The sequence below is a fragment of the Protopterus annectens genome, chromosome 9.part0 (genome assembly GCF_019279795.1).
Source record: "Protopterus annectens isolate FY-2018-M chromosome 9.part0, PAN1.0, whole genome shotgun sequence".
In the NCBI taxonomy this organism is placed as follows: domain Eukaryota; kingdom Metazoa; phylum Chordata; order Ceratodontiformes; family Protopteridae; genus Protopterus; species Protopterus annectens.
In genome coordinates, this window is record NC_056743.1 from 1,292,841,624 (window position 1) to 1,292,861,196 (window position 19,573).

Here is a 19,573-nt window from a genome sequence, read left to right on the forward strand (position 1 = left end):
GCCGGCTCAGACTCTTCCCCTTCGGCGCCGAAGTCCTCCTCGGCACCGAGGGAAATTGTTTTGAGGTCTCCCTCGGAACCGATAGTAGTCGAATCCATTCGGAGCCGGTCCCCTAGTCCTATGGAGCCGATGGAGAAGTCGGTTCGGACCCGATCGGTGTCATCTAGATCCTCCAAGATGTCTGATTCGGACATCGACAGGGTGATCCTAAGACTTTTCCAGTCTCCGGTGTTTCAAAAGTTAGTTTCGGCTCCAGCCCATTCGGCTTTGGAGCCGATGGTCCACCCTGTTATTATGGTTCCTCCTCCAACAGCCTCGGCACCGTTGGAGCCGGTGCTGGTGGAGCCGATGGAGGTTTTCGGGTCGGGCCCGACCCTTACTCCAACTCCGGCTCTTGAGTCGGAGTTCGGTACACGGACTTCTTCTGTCGGCCCCGGGGGGGACGCTTCAGGACTGATGTTTTTGGTCCCAAGCCTTCCTCTCGGTGCGGCTGGGGTACCATCTACTGTTGTGGCCACGGAGGTGGGACCTTCCCAGGATTCTGGTGGTCCCGCCTTCAGGGCCATGAGGAGTGCGTTAGCCAAATCTTCTTTGGCTACCTCCACGGTCTCCCCAGCTCCTTCCCTGCATACTGAGACTGGGTCTTTGGCAGTCCCCCTGTCCTTAGACAGCGGAGCCCCGGGGCCTGAGGTTACCCCCACTGGGGGTTCCCCCCCTCCTGGAGGTCCCTCTGAAGCTTCTTCGGAGGAACCCCCCCCCCAGGAAAAGATCGTGCAAGAGGAAGCACGTTGACTCCCTGATGAGTCTCACATCAGACACTGATCTTGATGATGCAGAGGGGTCCCCTAAGTCGTCCTCAGATGATGTCTCCTTTGCAGACATCCTGGAAGCCCTTAAACAACGAGGCGGCTGGCAATCCAAACCCCTTCTGCTGATGAGTCGGTGTTCCTTAAGGCCTTCGGGCTCAGCCCTCCGCCTCCTGGGTGTCTCCGCCTTCGACGAGCTCCTAGATTTGATCTGTCAAGGGCGTGGAACACCCAGACTCTGTGGAACCGTGCCTGCTCATCCAAATAAGTTCCTGTCAGCACCCCGAAAAGGAGTTTTGACAAAGGTGTGGCTGTAGATGCCTTGGTGGTGGCATCTGCTACCCAGCAAGATGTAGCAGAGGCTTCGACATCCGTCCATCCTCCTAATAAGGAGTCTAGGAGCATGGATCGGCACGGCGCACCCTAAGTTCAGCGGCCTTTACTTTAAGGTCCCTGAACTATCTCACGACTTTACCAGATTTCAGAGGGATCTGATTAAAGAACTTTCAGATACCCTCTTGGGTAACCTGCCTGAGCAGCTGGCCCAGACGGTTGGCTCTCAGCTGGCTACGCTGTCGTCCATATCAAACTCGTCCATGAGGCTCATTTCTTATGCGCGTCAAGGGCGGTAGTAGAGCGGCGGGTACAGGCATTGCTCTACGGAGGCAAGCCTGGCTCCACCTGTGTCATTTTGCGGAGGCCTTTAAGTCTTCCTTTGCTGACGCCTTTGATGGGTCCTCTTTGTTTGGACCCAAGGTAAAGGACACACTGACCCGCTGCGAGCAAGAATGTAAGACTTTGACTGTCAGGGCATGATTTTCCACTCCCTTTCGGCCTTACCCCAAGGCTAAAAGAGGAGGGAAAATGTGGTTCCGTAGATCTCAGAAGTCTTACCCCTCACAGCAGGACGATCCCCCTTCTAGAGGCAGGGGAGGGGGAAATTCTTCTGGAAGACGCCATCCCAGAGGCGGCAGAGGCCCTCGCAACACTGGAGACCACGAGTCCTTTCGTGGCTCTTCAGCCTTTCACAGTCCCTGAGGGATTGCCCGACTGTGCAGCTCCGGAGCCAGTCGGGGGTCGTTTTTCGAGGCACCTAAAAGCCTGTGAAGGTATCACTCAGGACCGATGGGTGCTTCGAATTATCGCGGGAGGTTACGCCATCCCTTTTTCTCACTCCACCTCACTCCAAAAAAATCCCGGACCCGCCACCCAGTCAACGGGAAACTGCAGCCTCAGAAGTTTCAAAGCTGCTGCAAAAAGGAGTCATCCAACCGGTCCCCACAGACCAGATCGGATTAGGGACTTACTCAAGATTCTTTTGGTGCCAAAAGACCGGGACTTGAGGCCCATTTTGGATCTCAGCATTCTAAACCGTTCAGTCAAAAAGTCCAAGTTCCGAATGGTCACCCTACAATCCATTCTCCCACTGCTGGAGAAAGGTGTTTGGATGTGCTCCATAGATCTCAAGGACGCTTATTACCATATCATGGTACATCAAGCGTCCAGGAGACATCTGCGCTTCAGCCTAGGAGGCAGTCATTTTCAGTTCCAAGGCTGCCCTTTGGTCTCACCACAGCCCCAGGGTGTTCACCAAATGTTTGGCGGTCGTGACTGCTCACCTGAGAAGTCTAGGATTCCAGGTGTTTCCGTATCTAGACGACTGGCTCCTAACTGCCACCTCCAAGCATCTACTATTGTGGAGCCTACAAGCCACGATATCACTGGGCAATTCCCTTGGAATCACCTTCAATTGGCCAAAGTCTGTGTTGCTGCCATCTCAACGCATAAGATTCATCGGAGTAGAGATAGACTCAAACCGAATGTGGGTCTATCTACCTACAGAAAGGATACAAACCATACAGGCTCAAGTTCGAGCCTTACTTCCCAGATCCAAAGCCCCAGCCAGAATGGTCCTGCAGCTATTGGGATCCATGTCCGCCATGGTTCTTCTAGTTCCCCTAGCAAGGTTGCACATGAGAATTCTCCAGTGGCTTCTTTCAACTCAGTGGTCCTTTCAGGATCTCCCTCTCAGTCACCTCATATGGATCATGGAAACCTGCAAACGGGACCTTCGCTGGTGGCTGGTGCCCTCCAATCTGGATCAGGGATGACCCTTTGTTCCACCTCCTCCTGTGGCCACTTTGACTACGGACGCCTCCCAGATGGGGGGGGGGCATTCCCTGGGCAGGTCAGTCCAAGGCAAATGGCATTCGGAAGAGACCCTACTTCATATCAACATCCTAGAAATGAGGGCGGTGCTTCTGTCCCTTCAAGCCCTTCATGATTACCTCCCTCAGGGCATAATTGCCATTCACTCCGACAACATGTCAGTTGTCTGGTACCTGAACAAACAGGGAGGGACCAGATCCTACCCCCTTTGCAGAGAGGCCATGAGAGTTTGGGAATGGGCAGTGTCGACCAAACGTTTTCTAGTGGCAACTCATATCCCGGGCAAGTCCAATGTGATAGCCGACAGACTGAGCAGAACTATCCTCTCTCCACACGAGTGGTCTCTGAACATTACGGTTGCAAATCAGATTTTCAGCAAATGGGGAGTTCCATGTTGCGACCTCTTCGCGACTCCGCTGAATGCTAAGTGCAAAAGTTCTTCTCCCTCACCCCGACTCCGGGAGAGCCCTATGGACGCACCAGCCCATCCGTGGCCCACCGGCTTGCTATATGCTTTTCCTCCAGTTCCTCTCCTTCTCAGGGTGATCTAAAAGGCGTCTCTCTTGGAAAGCAAAATGATCTTAGTTGCTCCTTACTGGCCTCGTCAGGTATGGTTCCCCTATCTTCGGAAATATGCACTGGAAGGTCCATGGTTCCTGGATCAGATCCCAGACCTATTGGTTCATCAGTCGGGACTATTCCACCAGTCCCTACACACCTTAAAATTGACGGCTTGGCTCCTCCTCTTCCGACTATAGTCAGGAATCATACCTTGAATCCGGAAGTTGTACACATTTTATCCTCGGCCCACAAGTCTGCTACAGAGAAATTGTATTCTAGCAAATGGAAAAGATTTGCTATTTGGGCTCAACTCCGGGGTCTGGATCCCATCACTATTCCCGTATCAGAAGTACTGAAATTTCTAACTTCCCTTTTCAATCAAGGCTCTTCAGTCTCTACCATCAAGGTTCAATTGGCAGCTATTTCCAATTTTCACGAATCTATAAACCCACCTTTAATGAGCAACAGATTGTGTAAGACCTTCTTGAAAGGTGCTGCGCTTTTAAGACCTCCGATTTCTCATCCTGCTCCTCCATGGGATCTCGATGTGGTGTTACGCCTTAACTTCCTCCCCCTTCGAACCGGCAGCAACATGTGATTTAAAATTTCTATCGTGGAAAACTGCCTTTCTGGTGGCGATTACTTCTACAAGAAGGGTTTCAGAGCTTCAAGCTTTGTCTGTAAAACCTCCGTACTTGGTTTTTCACAAAGATAGAGTATCTCTCAGGCCAAATCCATCCTTTGTCCCTAAAGTTTGTTCCAGTTTCTGCCTACAACAGTCATTAGAACTTCCAGTCTTCTTTCCGAAGTATTCTTACAAAGCGGAATACATATTCCACACATTAGATGTCCACAGGCAATTGCATTTTTATTTAGATAGGACCAAACAAACAAGGAAAACACATCAATTGTTTGTATCCTTTTCGGACAATAAATTGGGCAAAGCCGTCACAAAGGTCACTATTGCCAAATGGATCAGGGACTGTATTACTCAAGCTTATTCTTCTAATAAAGAGCTTACCACCTCTGTCAAAGCTCATTCTACAAGAGCTATGGCTACTTCAATAGCATTCCATTCTAAGCTTGCCATTAGTGACATTTGTGCTGCGGCTACGTGGTCCTCCCCGCACACTTTCATTTCTCACTACAAATTGGATGTGGCTTCTAGAGGACGAGCTTCATTTGGTTCCACAGTGCTCAGGAGTGTTTTCCAGTGAGCCACCCAGGATTTAGGTGCTAGGGATGCTGTCCCATCAGTACTGAATGTAGGCGAGATAGGATCACATAACATCTTTTAGTTATGTACTTACCATAACTTTAGATGTTTGGGATCCATCTCGCCTACATTCTAATAACCCACCCTCCTTCCCCTTCCTTGGAGATCAGAGGATATCAGAAGGTCCGAATCCTGTTGTTTCATCTTGAAACATCTGGCAATGTTATATAAACAAGTTGTGTATGTGTGCATGAATGCGGACAAACAAGATCTGGGGGATTAGTGGTGGTGCATCCTGGGATAAGAAATAGCTCAGCCAATAAGAGGCCTCACTCTATAGCATAGCGTGCCGAGTCGGAGCCGAGGGATCGGCTCCGAGCCCATCAGTACTGAATGTAGGCGAGATGGATCCCAAACATCTAAAGTTATGGTAAGTACATAACTAAAAGTTAGAATATATAGTTAGGGGGGTGTGGGGGGCACAGCCCCCCCACTTAATTTCATATTATATTTAGTTTTGCTTTACTATTGCTTCGTAAAATAAAGTAAGTGGGGGGATTTGCCCCCCCACTCCCCCCATTGTGGGGAGCACCCCCCAACTGTATATTCTAACTCCAGGGTCACACTACAGTGGGGAAGGGGGCATATCCCATTTACTTGCCAATAATGCTTGTCGGTCAAATGAAGTGTCGGTCAAATGGGTGTCGGGCAATCGGAAGTTAGGGCAAATATATATATATATATATATATATATAATATATATATATATATATATATATATATATATAATATGCACACATACACTTAACATTGAAGTTACTTGATTTAGGGGAGAATACTGTGAGATACCGCCACCTGGAAACCTCCTACCTTGGCATTTATAATCTTGACATTCTGAGGCTGAATGTTGCAGTTCTGGGATGTACAGCAAGCACCCATTGCTGGTAGTACTGCAGGAATGAACATATTTCTGGAACTGAGCTTTGATGAGAGTCATGCTTAAAGTATCCTAGGGAACCAAGAGATAGGTCACAGAAATTGGAGTTCAGGTATCCTGCTGTACCATAATGCCAGATTTGTTTTCCTCTTTATAGGACGGCGCGTGCTGACAATCCAGGTACAGCACTGACCTTTGTCTCACACTCGGAGCTGCCACTGCTGCAGGAAGTTGAAAAGGCACTCATGGGAGGTTAGTCTGCATTTTTGTGGTTCATGTTTGTTTGCTTTCAGGCATTATCTACAACTTGTGTTAGTGTCCCAGTAGACACATTTCAGTTTGCTTTGCACCTGTTCCCATACTCTACTTTTTAAGTGAGCTCCAGTCCATTTCTGGCAGAGCATTGTATCTCTGCTGCAGACCTATCCAAAATAGAATGTTCTCGTAAAACTTTTGAACTATATTAGTGTCATACGGTTTAATTTTTAATTGTGTTCCTTTCCAAGGGGCAGTGTGAGATTTTTTTTAAATAATGGGTATTATTGAATTGACTTGTAGCAAGGTAGGAAGTGGAGCATGGTTTGTAACAATAATATGTGGTAGTAAGTGTAATTGTGTGAAGTAGTTAGTATAATTGATTATTCCTGTGTTTACGATGTCTCTCTGGGTAATAGAGCCCCCCATTTCCCACTGCAGGCAGCCTGCTGTCTCCATTTTCTTTTCTATGACCAGTAATGAGTTGTAGCTTAAGAGCTATGTTTGGCTGCAGGCATAATGTATTCAAGTGCATTTCAGTTCCATTGTACTTGGAAGTGCCAAAATTAGTAGCTAGCTAATTTGTGTAATCCCTTGAATTTGTGCAATTTACAGAAATGTCATGGATATCCCCTAAAACTGGGTTGCATTGGCTTCCGAAGTTATGTTAGGTTGGTAAGCACCACTTTGCCAACTAGGGAAATTGTAAAGAAGTTGAGTTTCTTTAGAGGAAAACTCCATATTTTGGTGTAGTACTGAACCCCACCACTGTATCCAATTTACGTAAATCCCAACAAAGGGTGATAATCAAGACATATCATGTAAAATAATAAAGCCATAATGAGTCAAAAGGCTAATCTTCCTTGCTGTTGTGATGATCAAACAGAAAATGCCCTACAAGTTTCAGGTACCTTTCACACAATGAAACTGATGTACACTGTTTTCCAGCATTTAGGGCCTTCTCCTGATCAGAGTTACTCCATCCTGTCATGATGTCTGAAACTAGGTCTAATGGAGCAGAGTGTTTTCAGACACCAGATTCTGTGGCCCAGCACAACATTAGAACTAATGACATACAGAGCCCATAAACTGAAGTAGTGGTGGAGAAGCCTCCACTATCAAGACTGGACAATCCAGTTGCATACTTTTATGGTAGTATTAGTTATGAAAAACATAATTAAGGCTAAAAGCAGATAAGTCTATATGAGACTTGTATATTCCCATGAGAGAGTAACATAGACCACTTAAAACATGCAGGGTTAATTCAGTTTGCATCTAACAAGTTGTTAGACAGTGTTAAATGATGCAGTACTTAGCTGTTATACAATTGGTTTATCCTTTTCTGAACTTTGGGCCTTTTTCTTGTTTGGAAACCACATGCATTCCGTTTATTTTTGCCTTTTTAAAAACATTTTTTTTTTTGTTGTTTTTGTAAGCATTGTTTTTCAGTTTAGTTAAGCACAGACATGTAAATCATGCTTCTTTGCAAATGAAGCAATTATTTCTCGTGCTGGAGGGTACATTTACAGTGTTAATGATTTTAAATTCCCCCAGACCACTTAAGAGTTAGTGTCACAATTTTCACTACTTTCCCATTGTGTTTTTTAACATCTGTCTCTGTTTCAAATTTGGAGATGTTTTGTACCACAGCCAGTTTAACAAACTGAAAAGTAAGAGTACTACTCCTAAAATAAAATAATGTTGTCAAACAGAGTTAAGCCAAACAGGCATAAGTTATGCATGCTTGAAAATACTTCACATGTTCTTGGCTTAAGCTTCGGCACCTGTTTTGTATATTTTGAGTTTTGACTGTGACTAATGAAGGACCCTGTCAGGGGTTTTATTTCCAGCAAGTTGTAGGCTTTTTAAAATCCCCCCCCACAACACATACTTAACTGTGACTCTGTGAATTTGTTACTTATCTGTGCAGACTTATCTGAATATTGTCTGAATATCTTATGAAGCATTTTTTTTTTTTTTTGCTGGACACCAGTTCTTCAAGGTTTTACATCCTGTAGAATTGTATTGGAACACACGTTTGAAAGCTAGTGAACCATATCACCACTATTAAAGTAGGAATATATTGCTATCCCATAAGGGTACTGTGGCAGATGTTTGGTCTACTCTTCCTTTCGCAGTTACTTGTTGCTTAACTGCTTGTTAAGAATGTGGACTGATGATGAAGAAGAGTATTTGTAAAGTGCACTAAGGTTTCATCTTTTTCCTATCCTGAAATGTCCTATAATGTAATATTTTCTAGATGTAATGAATGTAGATGTAAAGGACCTTGAGGTTTTCTATTGTGGTCAAATGATTGTGGTTTCTTGGATTAAGCTCTCTTTTTTTTTGAAAATGGCAGTCACTTGTCACTATTTCTTCAATGTTTGTGTTCATGCAGTATGTGGTTTGAATGAAAGCTGATGGGCAAAAGCATGTGCTCTGTGGTGTGGATGGTTAGAACATGGGTAAAGGTCCAGCAGATCCAGGGTTGACTACTGACCTGGGTGCTGGAGGATTGAGCTGGGAGGGATAGTTGCTTGTATGACTAATCAACATACCTGATGCAGTTGTCAGTGCATGGGAGGGCTGCAAATCTTAGTAACATCTTTACACACCTTGTGTGGTGGCCCTTCATCCCATAACTATTGATCTGAAGTAGTTAACTTCATTTGATCAGCAATCTGCGGGTTACGGATCCGAGCCTACAGCATACCAAACAAAAAGATCCAAGCTCCAAACTCCTCCCCCTTACCCATACTACACTGCAACCTCCTTCCAATCATCAGATCTCGTTTGCCGCGGCTTTGCCAAGCATGGGATTCTTAGAGCTCCAGGCAAGTGTAGCAATATTTTACTTCAAACTTCTCTTTTAGTCTACTTTTTTTGGGTGTGCGTGTATTTTAATACCTTTCTTCGGGTGTTCTTTCTCCCTAGCCTTTATTTCCCCTTTACCTTTGGTAGTTACTCATCCCTTTGTAGGCCCCTATTTTTCCCTCTTTCAGGTGCGCGTGTGTGGCTGTGTGTGTCTGTAGTATGGCTGAAAGTCATAAAGTGACTTTTTCCATATGCTCTGAGTGTGGCCATAAGCTGTTGCCAGAGGATGGTCACACTCAGTGCGTGATTTGTTTGGGGATTCTGCACCTTTCTTCGGGCTACCAGATTTGTGTGGCCTTTAACCCTCGAGCCTTAACGGATAGGAGGAACAAGCTGATTCTGGCCAGTCTTCTACCCACGGAATCAGCTTCTCCTTCCCTCTCTGTAGCGACAGACATGGCTGTGGCTGCCCAGCCAACCGGCCCTCTTCCCCTGTCTGGGACTCACCCTCCCACCTTGTCTCAGGAAGAATGAGAGGCCAAGAAGAATAAAAAAGAGAGAAGGGAGAGAGAGAGAGAGAGAAAAAAAGAGAGAGAAAGAAGCCGCAAGCGGCAGGCCGAATTGGACCCCTTGGCCCCTCCCGCTAAGGTGGTCTCTTCTCCATTAAGAGTGTCCAAGCCTTCTTCCCCATGTCTCTGTTTGCCATGTTTCTCCCCGGAGCCAGAGAAGGAGATCTGACCAGCCTCGGGGTCGTCGTTGCGTCGGCCCTCCCGGCTGGCTTTGACGACTTCCTCCATGTCTACTCGCAGCATTTCGGAGGCAGATATGGACCGGATGATTTGTCGATTCTTGCAAACTTTGCTGCAGATGGGAGTGTTGCTGCCTTCCCCCCCACTGGGGGGGGAGTTCAGCTCCACTGTTCGCCTCGATAGCTCCTTCTCCGATCCCCACCACCGGATTTCGGAGTCTTCAGATCCGAGGAGCCCTGGAGGGGGTCAGCGCCCATGGTTATTACTACCTCGACTCCGGCCATGCCCTCGAGCTTATCTGATCCGCTTTCGGATCCAAGTTCTCAGAGCCGAAAACTGGATGTCTGATCCAGGGGGGGGGGTGAATGTGTCTTCGGCTCCCTTGCGGTCGGAGCACACCATCCTCTCGGGTCCGACCGCTTCGGTTCCGGCACCGATCCCCTCATTGGATCCGAGGGCCCCGGCCACCTGTCTTAGATTGGCCGGTTCCCCTTCGGTGTTTGATGTGGTGGAGAGGGTTCTCTCTGGAGGATCGAGACCCTTCACTCTTTCCTCAGGGTCCGCCCCCGCTCCCTCGCAGCTCAGTTTGTCCTTCTTCATCCAGTCCCCCCAGGGACAGCCTGTGTCGTTGAAGCCCCAGCCAGTTTCCCTGGAGGAACATGAATATGTTGGTGAGCCCCCCTCAGACAGTCCCTCCCCCGAGGAGGTCCCTCACAAACGCCTGTGCAAAAGGAGGCACTTGGACTCCCCTGAGCCCCTCACAGAGGATACCGATTTGGAGGAAGGAGAGGGTTCCCCCAAATCACCCCCCGATGACGTCTCCTTTGGAGATATTATGGAAATACTCTGCCAAAGGGGGGGGTGGTCTGCCCAAAAACCCTCCTCTGACGAGTCGGAATTCCTGGAGGTGTTCTACACAGGCCCGTCTACCTCTTGGGTGTCCCCCCCAGCTGACCCCCTGTCAATCTGATTACCACCAGGGAGTGGAAGGAGCCGGACACTGTAGAGCCGATACCTAGAAGGCCCGATAAAGTTCTTAGTTCCCCTGCAGACAGAGCTTCGTGGAGCAAGGGTTCCCCGGTTGATGCCATGGTGGTGGCGGTGGCCACCAAAAAGGAATTCTCCCAGGAAAGTTCTTTGGTCCATCCCCCCGACATGGATTCTCGGACAATGGACCACATTGGAAAGCGGACTTTTGCTTCAGCTACCTTCTCTATAAGAGTGCTGAATTACTTGGCCCATGTAATCAGACTGCAGTGGGACCTGGTCAAAGAGTACGCCGAGTCTCCCCCAGAGTCCATGTCGGCCGAGGATAAACGGACCTTCTCTGCTCATATGGCCACTCTCAAGTCAGTGTCTAATACTTCTATGCAGCTACTTTCCCATGCCATGGAGGGAGCCGCTAGAGCTAGCGGGTTTGGTATCGCCTTAAGGCGTCATGCCTGGCTTTGACTTTGCGATTTCTCTGAACCCTTCAAGGCATCCTTCGTGAATGCACCCTTTGATGGGTCGACCCTCTTCAGGAAGACTGTCCGCGAGAAGCTGGTCCAGAGCAAGAAAGAAGGGAAAACGCTGTCAGCTGTCTGAATACGCTTCTTTACCCCTCAAAGGTTCTTCTCTAGGAACCAGCAACAGCAGAAGAAGATGTGGTTCCGGAAATCTCAGCAGGCCCGGAATGCTCAGGACTCCTCCCCTCCCAGAGGCAGAGGGGGACAAGGTGGATGCCAGCCCAGAGGCAGAAGGGGACCAAAGAACTTCGGGTCACGGGAACCTTTTTCCGACCGAACTGCACAGCAGCCCTGAGGGGTTGCCTGACTGCTCCTCTCTGGAGGCAGTCGGGGGGCATTTTTCGAGGCACCTGGCTCAATGGGAGTCCATCATGACAGATCGCTGGGTGTTTCAGATAATATCCAGAGGCTATTCAATCCCCTTCATAAACAAGCCCCCTTACTCAAGGCGCCTCCCAGATGTCCCACCTACTCGAATTGAGTCCGCGGCTTTGGGAATAAAAAAGCTGTTAGAAAAAAGAGCCATCCAGCATGTGCCCCCAAACCAGTCCGGATCAGGCATCTACTCCAGGTTCTTTCTGGTGCCAAAAAAGACGGGGGACTTAAGGCCGATTCTCGACCTGTCAAAAATGAACCCTTTTGTTGCCAAGGAGAAATTCTGGATAGTCACGATTCAATCCATCCTGCCCCTCTTGCAGGAGGAGGACTGGATGTGCTCCATAGACCTCAAGGATGCGTACTACCTTATTCTCATGGAAAGACAGTCCAGGAGGTTTCTCCGCTTTCGGCTATGGGCCAGTCATTACCAGTTCAGGGTCTTACCCTTCACCACAGCCCCCAGGGTGTTCACCTAGGTCATGGCAGTTGTAGCGGCCCATCTGAGGCTCCGGGGCATGCAGGTCTTCCCGTACCTAGACGACTGGCTCCTGACCGCCCCCACCAGGCATCTACTTTCTCTAGCCAGGGATTTCTTCCTCCGGATGTCACCCCAGTTGGGGATAACCATAAATGTCAAGAAGTCTTTCCTCCAGCCTGTTCAAGTGTTAGACTTCATAGGGGCCAGGATAGATACCCTCCAGGACAGGGACCTTCGTAACGTCAGACAGACTTCACAGCATGACTCTGCATGTGCTAGCCCTCTTTCAGTCCCTTGCTCCCCCAGCAGAAGAGCTTTGGGGTCCATGGCGGCAGCGATTAGTCTGATTCCTTACGCTCGTCTGCACATGAGGGTTCTACAGTGGATGTTGCAAGTCCAGTGGTCTATTCTACACCACCCTCTAGACTTCGCGATTCCCCTCAGCAGGGTTTGCAGGAACTCCCTCATGTGGTGGCTTCAATCCCGAGCCCTTCGGGAAGGGCGACCTTTTGTTATGTCACCACCCCAGGCCACAGTGACCAAGGACGCCTACCGCCTGGGGTGGGGGGGCATTGTGCAGGCAGGACTGTCCAAGGCACGTGGACTCAGACCGAGACCGTACTGCATATAAATGTCCTGGAGATGAGGGCAGTCCTTTTGGCGTTGCAGGCCCTTCATGCCTCTCTTCCTCCGGGGACTGTTGCTATCCAGTCGGACAATATGTTAGTGGTCTGGTATATTAACAAACAGGGGGGAACCAGGTCTTACCTCCTTTGCCGAGAGGCCATGAGAGTTTTGGAATGGGCGATCACCACCAACCGCTTCCTGTTAGCAATGCACATTCCAGGTCAGTCGAACACACTGGCGGACAAATTGAGCAGAACTATCCTCTCTCCTTACGAGTGGTCTCTGAATCCTTATGTAGCGGAACAGATCTTCTTCAAGTGGGGTCAGCCTTGCTGCGATCTCTTTGCATCGCCTTCCAACACGAAGTGCAGCGAGTTTTTCACTCTAATTTCTCCTTTGGGAGAAGCCCCCAGAGATGCTCTAGTCCATGCTTGGCCGCCCGGTCTTCTTTATGCATATCTTCCACTTCCGCTTATGACAAAATTTCTGCAGAAAGCTCACCGGCTGGGGAGCAAGATTATCCTCATAGCCCCATTCTGGCCTCGTCAAGTCTGGTTCCCCTGCCTGCGGTCTCCTCTTAGCTCCACTCTGGATCTTGGATCCCATTCCGAATCTGAGTTCTCTTCCCTCCGGAATGGCCCCTCCGAACCTGGATGGTCTCAAGCTCTCAGCTTGGCTGATCCAGTTCCCCTAGTTGCCAGGACTCTCAGTATCTCTTCCCGAGTCAAGTTTATCCTTGTGACGGCACATAAACCCTCTACCAGGAAGATTTACAGTAGCAAATGGAAACGTTTTTCAATTTGGGCTTCACAAAAGAACTTGGATCCTTTCACCGCTCCTGTTTTAGCGGTACTGGAATTCTTGTCTCATATTTTTCAGCAAGGGGCCAGCTAATCTACTGTGAAGGTCCAGCTGGCAGCCATTTCCCATTTTCATATTGGGGACAACTTTGGTTCCCTCGCTGCTGCCAGAATTTGTAAGACCTTTCTAAAGGGCTCTTTTCTTTTGAGACCCCCCTGTTAGAAGTTCATCCCCGCCATAGGATCTGACCTTAGTTCTTCAGGCGTTAGTTGCGCCTCCCTTTGAACCCGCAGCTTCCGTTGATCTGAAGTTCTTGTCATGGAAGACGGCCTTTTTGGTAGCAATTACTTCAGCCAGGAGAGTGTTGGAGCTTCAGGCTCTCTGTATCAAACCTCATAAGGATAGGGTATCTCTCAGGACTAATCCCTCCTTTCTTCCTAAAGTTGCTTCCGAGATGAACATTAATCAGTCCATTAATTTGCCTGTCTTTTTCCCTAATTTCCAGAACAAAGGAGAATATAAAGTTCATTTGCTGGATGTTCACAGACAGTTACATTTTTATTTGCACAGGACGGCTGTCTTTCGTAAATCTGATCAACTTTTTGTCTCCTTTGCTAAGCCTTTTCTTGGGAAACCAGTTTCTAAGGTGACCCTCGCCAGGTGGATTTCGAGTTGTATCTTACAAGCATACAGAGAGTCTGGCTTACCTGAACCAATGAAGGTTCATGCTCATTCTACGCGTTCTATGGCAACGTCTGCTGCATTCTGGTCTAGCGTTTCCATAGATGACATTTGTTCAGCGGCTACCTGGGCGTCCTCTCACACCTTTATCTCTCATTATAAACTGGATTTGGTGTCTAGAGGAAGGGCTGCCTTTGGCTCTGTAGTCCGGAATATCCTTCCTTAAGGGCCTCCCAAGATTCGGGTAGCTGGCCACTCTGTCCCACAGGTTGCTGATCAAATGAAATTAACTACTTCAGATAAAGAAGATGTTAAGTTGTCAATCTCGCCTTCATTCTTGCTGGATGGGTTCGGAGCCGATCCTCGGCTCCTAGCTTTAGCTCGAGAACTCCTTTTACCAGCTCGAGGCAACCCTATATCCCATGATGCAAGGCGGAACTACCTCAGATCTCGTTTGAAAGAGGTCTCCTTTGCCAGCTGAGGTAAGTTTTTCTTGTTAAATAAGAAAAAGTTAGTTAGGGTTTAATTCCCTTCAGTGTCAGGTTAGCCTGTTTTTAGTACAGCCCACCCTATTCCCTTCCTTTTTAAACTTTTATTATAGTTTTTCAGTGAAAGTTTTAGTCAGGCCTAGTTCCCCAAGTTATTCCCTTCCTGTGTGTCTGTGTAGGGATTAAGTTGTGTGTTTGTGGGGACTGTGTGTGTATATCCTGTTAGGATGTCTAAGGAAGGCAAGGTCTCAAGAAGTGTGACCAGTGCTGTCAGAAAATGTCCCTGACAGACGGTCACACTTCTTGTGTGTATTGCCTGGGGCCTTTGCACCTGCAGGACTCCTGTGCTGTGTCATGCCTTTAGCCAGAGTCCTGCAGGAAAGGAGGAACAAACTGATCCTCCGAGGTTTGTTGAAACCTGAAGGTTCTCCTCCTAAGCAAGGGCAGGAAAACCTCTTAAGCCAGGCTCAGGCTACAGTGTCTAAGCCTCCTGGAACCGATGCTTCTTCTGCCAGAGTAGTGGGTTCGCGCCGGCGATACCCTGACTACTGAGATCCCCGGCTCCATCTGGGGTTCAAGGGACTGCCCGCAAGAGATCCCGGTCCCCCGGGGTCTCCTCGATCTTCCAGGCTGTCTGACCACGATTTGGAGAGGGTGGTAAGCAGGCTGTTGAAGTCTCAGGCACTGGCCCAAATGCTCCATAGCCCGCCTCAACAGACTTCGGCTACAGCCCCACTCTGAGATTCCTCCTCCGACTCCACACCAGAGTTCGGAGCCGGAGCTTGGGACAGCGACTCCATGCCGGAGCCGATACATCCTTCGCCCGGCCATCCTCGCCCGATCTCCTCCTTGAGACTTTCCTTGGAGGGATCCGGTCGCCGGGTTTCCACTGTCGGCTCAGGGGCTAGTGGCATCGGACCCTTGTCCACCCCAAGCTCGGCCGACATCTGCCTCGAGCCTTCTCTCCTTGGAGCCACCATTCCTGTTTCTTCGAGCGGGTGTGTTCAGGTCTCCGGGAGAGGAGCCTTTGAGGTGATGAGGAGTGTCCTGGCCTCTGAGCCTGGTCAACGGTCTATCCCTCTAGCTCCTCCCTCATCAGTGCCTGCAGAAGCCTCTTGCCTGCCTCTTGCTCTCAGGCCCAGGGATCCATCGCCCCAGGTTTCCCCACTGCTCCTCTTCGAGGTTTCTCCTGACCCTGCAGGTGAACCCCTCGGAAGAGGACGTAAGAGGAAACACACAGACTCCCTGAGTCTACTACATCTGATACCGACTTAGATGAGTCGGAGGGTTCCCCACGGTCCCCTCTGAGGATGTCTCATTTTCAGACATCCTTGAGCTCCTCAAACAGAGGGGAATTGGCCATCCATTGACCCCTCCGAGGATGAGTCGGTATACCTGGAGGCTTTGGATCCCGACCCTCCACCTCCTGGTGTCTCCACCCACTCATGCAGGTAGTGGCTCAGCATGCTGCTCCAGATTCTGTGGAACCTGTCCCCAGGAGACCATCCAAATTCATCACGGCCCCTTCGGACAAACAGTTCCTGTCCAAAGGTGTCTCTGTGGATGCTATGGTGGTGGCGGCCACTAAGAAGGAACTGGCGGATCCTTCAGTACCTGTCCATCCTCCTAATAAGGATTCTAGGACCATGGACAGGTATGGAAAGCGGATGTTTTCTTCAGCGACCTTTGCAATGCGCTGAATTACCTTTGTCACTTCACCAGGCTTCAACGAGATATTCTCAAGGAACTGGGGAAGTAGTCCAGGATCCTTCAGCTGCTGGGGCTCAGGAAAAGATTGCCTCTCAGCTAGCTATCCTGAATTCGATATCTAACTCCTCCATGCGCTCATATCTTATGCAGCCGATGGAACAGGCACAGGTGTTGCTCTTAGACGCCAAGCCTGGATGCGGCTGTGTAATTTTATGGACCCCTTTAAGGCATCCTTCACCAACACCTTTGACGGTTCGGCTTTGTTCGGACCTCAGGTGAAGGATACTTTGACCAGATGTGAACAAGACGGTAAAACTCTTTCTGCCGTTGGAGTCCAGTTTTCCACTCCTTCTAGACCATATCCCAAGGGTCAGAAGGGAAGATGTGGTTCCTAAAGCCCAAGGAGCTACACCGACACACGTGGTCAGTTTACCCCTAGAGGCAGAGGGGTAACAATAATAGACGCCCTAGAGGCAGGGGGTCCTCAGAACCAGGGCAACAGGGAGCCTCTTCCTGAGAAGCCCTTTCAGCATCCCTGAGGTGTTGCCCGACTGTCCACCCTTGGAGGCAGTCGGGGAAGGATTTCGCTGTACCCAGTAGCCTGGCAATCCCTATCACAAGAGAAGTGGGTACAGTCGATTATATCCGAGGGTTACAAAATCCCCTTCAAAGGTTTCGATACCTCTACAATCCCTTCCAGACATCTCACCCGGTCAAAGGGATTTGGCAAAACAGGAAGTTTTAAAACTCCTGGGAAAAGAGCCATCCAAACAGTGCCGCAGACCAAGTAGGATCCGCTTCTACTCAAGATTCTTTTGGTCCCCAAAAGGACGGGAGATTGGAGACCAATACTAGACCTAAGCAGACTAAACAAGTCTGTCAAAAGGCAAGATTCGGATGGTCACGCTGCAATCCATTCTGCCCTTTCTGGGCAAGGACAACTGGATGTGCTCGATAGACCTTCAGGATGCGTACTATCACATAAAGATTCACAGACGCCCAGAAGGTTTCTCCGCCGCTGGGAGCCAGTCATTACCAATTCAGAGCACTGCCCTTTGGCCTCACTTCAGCCCCCAGAGTGTTCACCAAATGCATGGCGGTGGTCACAGCTCACCTGAGACGCCGAGGATTCCAAGTGTTTACTTATTTGGACGACTGGCTCCTCTCCGCCACCTCCAGGGATCAGCTTCTTCGTCCAGAGATTACACCTTACAGCTTTGCAAGAGTCTAGGAATTTCGTGAATTTCAAAAATCCTCTGCTGCCTTGCCAATCTATCACCTTTATAGGCAGAATTAAATACCGTCAAAATGTTAGCCAGACTAACAAATCAAAGGATTCTGGACATCCAGAAATTTGTTCAGCTTCTGTTACAAAGCAACAAGGTCAAAGCCAGGTTTGTCTTGAAGGTTCTAGGCCTAATGGCTGCAGCCATTGTTCTTCTTCCACTAGCTCGCTCCTGCAGTGGATGTTGTTCACGAGTGGTCGCACTACCCATCTGCCCATGAGACACGAGATCTTAGTGACACAGTCTTGCAGGGCTCATCTACGATGGTGGGTATCTTCCCCGCTTCTTCAGCAGGGCCGACCATTTGTTGGCCCTCCTCCAGTTGGCACAGTCACCACGGATGCCTCTCTGATCGGGTGGGGGCATTATCAGGGCAGGATGGTCCACGGACGGCAACCCATAGAATACCACCTGCACATAAATGTCCTGGAGATGAGAGCAGTGCTTTTAACGCTGCAAGCCCTCGACGACTTTCTTCCCACAGGGACTATTGCAGTACAGACGGACAACATGTCCGTGGTCTGGTACATCAACAAACAGGGCGGAACCAGGTCCTATCCCTTATGTCGAGAAGCTCTCAGACTTTGGCAATGGGCGATCTCTTCTCAGCGGTTTCTGATAGCAACGCACATCCCGGCAGGTCCAACCTATTGGCGGACAGGCTAAGCAGATCTATTCTGATGCCTCACGAGTGGTCTCTCAATCAGTCTGTAGTGGATCAGATTTTTCTGAAGTGGGGCACCTTGTTGCGATCTTTCGCTACCCTCAAAACAGCAAGTGCCCAGATTACTTCACACTATTGGCCAACCCTTGAGAGACTCTCTAACCCAGGATTGGCCTCGGGACTTCTTTATGCTTTTCCTCCCTTTCCATTGATTCCACAAGTCATTCAGAAAGCCACCGCTTTGAGAGCCAAATTGATCCTCATTGCTCCATATTGGCCTCGACAAATTTGGTTTCCGCTCTACATCGTCACCTTCTGGTGCAGCCCTGGCATCTGGACCCAGTTCGGATCTTTTGATCCACCAGTCGGGTCAGCAGCACCGAGCCATTCATTCTCTCAACCTCACTGCTTGGTTGCTCCACTTCCTTCCTAGCCAGGCTACCAATGATTTCTGACTCAGTCAGAGACATTTTAGTGTCTTCTTTAAAGTCGCCCACTAGAACGGTTTATGCTAGCAAGTGGCGCTTTTCTACGCCAGAAATATTGATCCCTTCACTGCTCCTATACATTCTGTTTTGGATTTCCTGGAGGTTTTTCATTCAGGATCGCATCATCTACAGTCAAAGTACAAATGGCTGCTATTTCCAAATTTCATGTTGGCTTGCAGGACAATAACATCATGTCTCATAGGTTATGCAAAGCCTTTTAAGAGGAGTTTTTCTCCTAAAACCGCCTGTGAAACATCCTCCTCAATGGGATCTGAACTTAATGTTGGCATCCCTAATTCTACCTCCTTCGAACCGCCTGCTACGTGTTCTTTAAAGTTGTTGACATGGAAAACTATATTTTTGCTGGCTGTTACTTCTGCAAGAAGAGTTTCTGAGATTCAGGCCCTCTGTATTCGTTCACCTTATCTGGTGTTTCATAAGGATAGGGTTTCAGGACTAACCCTTCCTTTCTTCCCAAGGTTGTATCTCAAGTCAATATTAACCAATCTATTGATCTACCAGTTTTCTTTCCTAACTATTCTGACAGAGCTGAACAGAAGCTGCATTTTTTGGATGTTCATCGTCAGCTCAGGTACTACTTACATAGGACTAAACAACTTAGAAAATCAGACCAATTGTTTGTCTCCTATGCAGGAAGCAGGTTGGGTCTTCCAGTATCTAAAGTGACCTTATCTAGATGGTTGACTTCCACCATTTCCTATGTGTACTCTCTAAGGGCAAACAACTATCGCCTAAGCCAAAAGCTCATTCACCAGGAGTCTATCCACTTCTGTAGCCTTTCAGGATAGACTTCCCATTGACACTATTTGCTACTTGCATACTTTTGTGTCTCATTACAAGTTGGATTTGGCCTCCAGAGATAGGGCCAGTTTTGGTTCCACTGTTCTCAAGAGTCTGTTCCATTGAGCCACCCGGGATACAGGTGCTAGGACGCTG

General features: G+C 48.8%; 1 protein-coding gene across 2 annotated transcripts in view; it reads left to right on the plus strand.

Moving 5' to 3' along the window:
- Positions 1-19,573, plus strand: part of DDX56 (DEAD-box helicase 56) — a 232,368-nt gene that overhangs the window by 115,724 nt on the left and 97,071 nt on the right. For both annotated transcript variants that reach the window (XM_044084239.1, XM_044084240.1), the window contains exon 9: positions 5,847-5,941. In XM_044084239.1, coding sequence (XP_043940174.1) covers positions 5,847-5,941 — 95 coding nt within the window. The remainder of the gene's footprint in view (positions 1-5,846; positions 5,942-19,573) is intronic.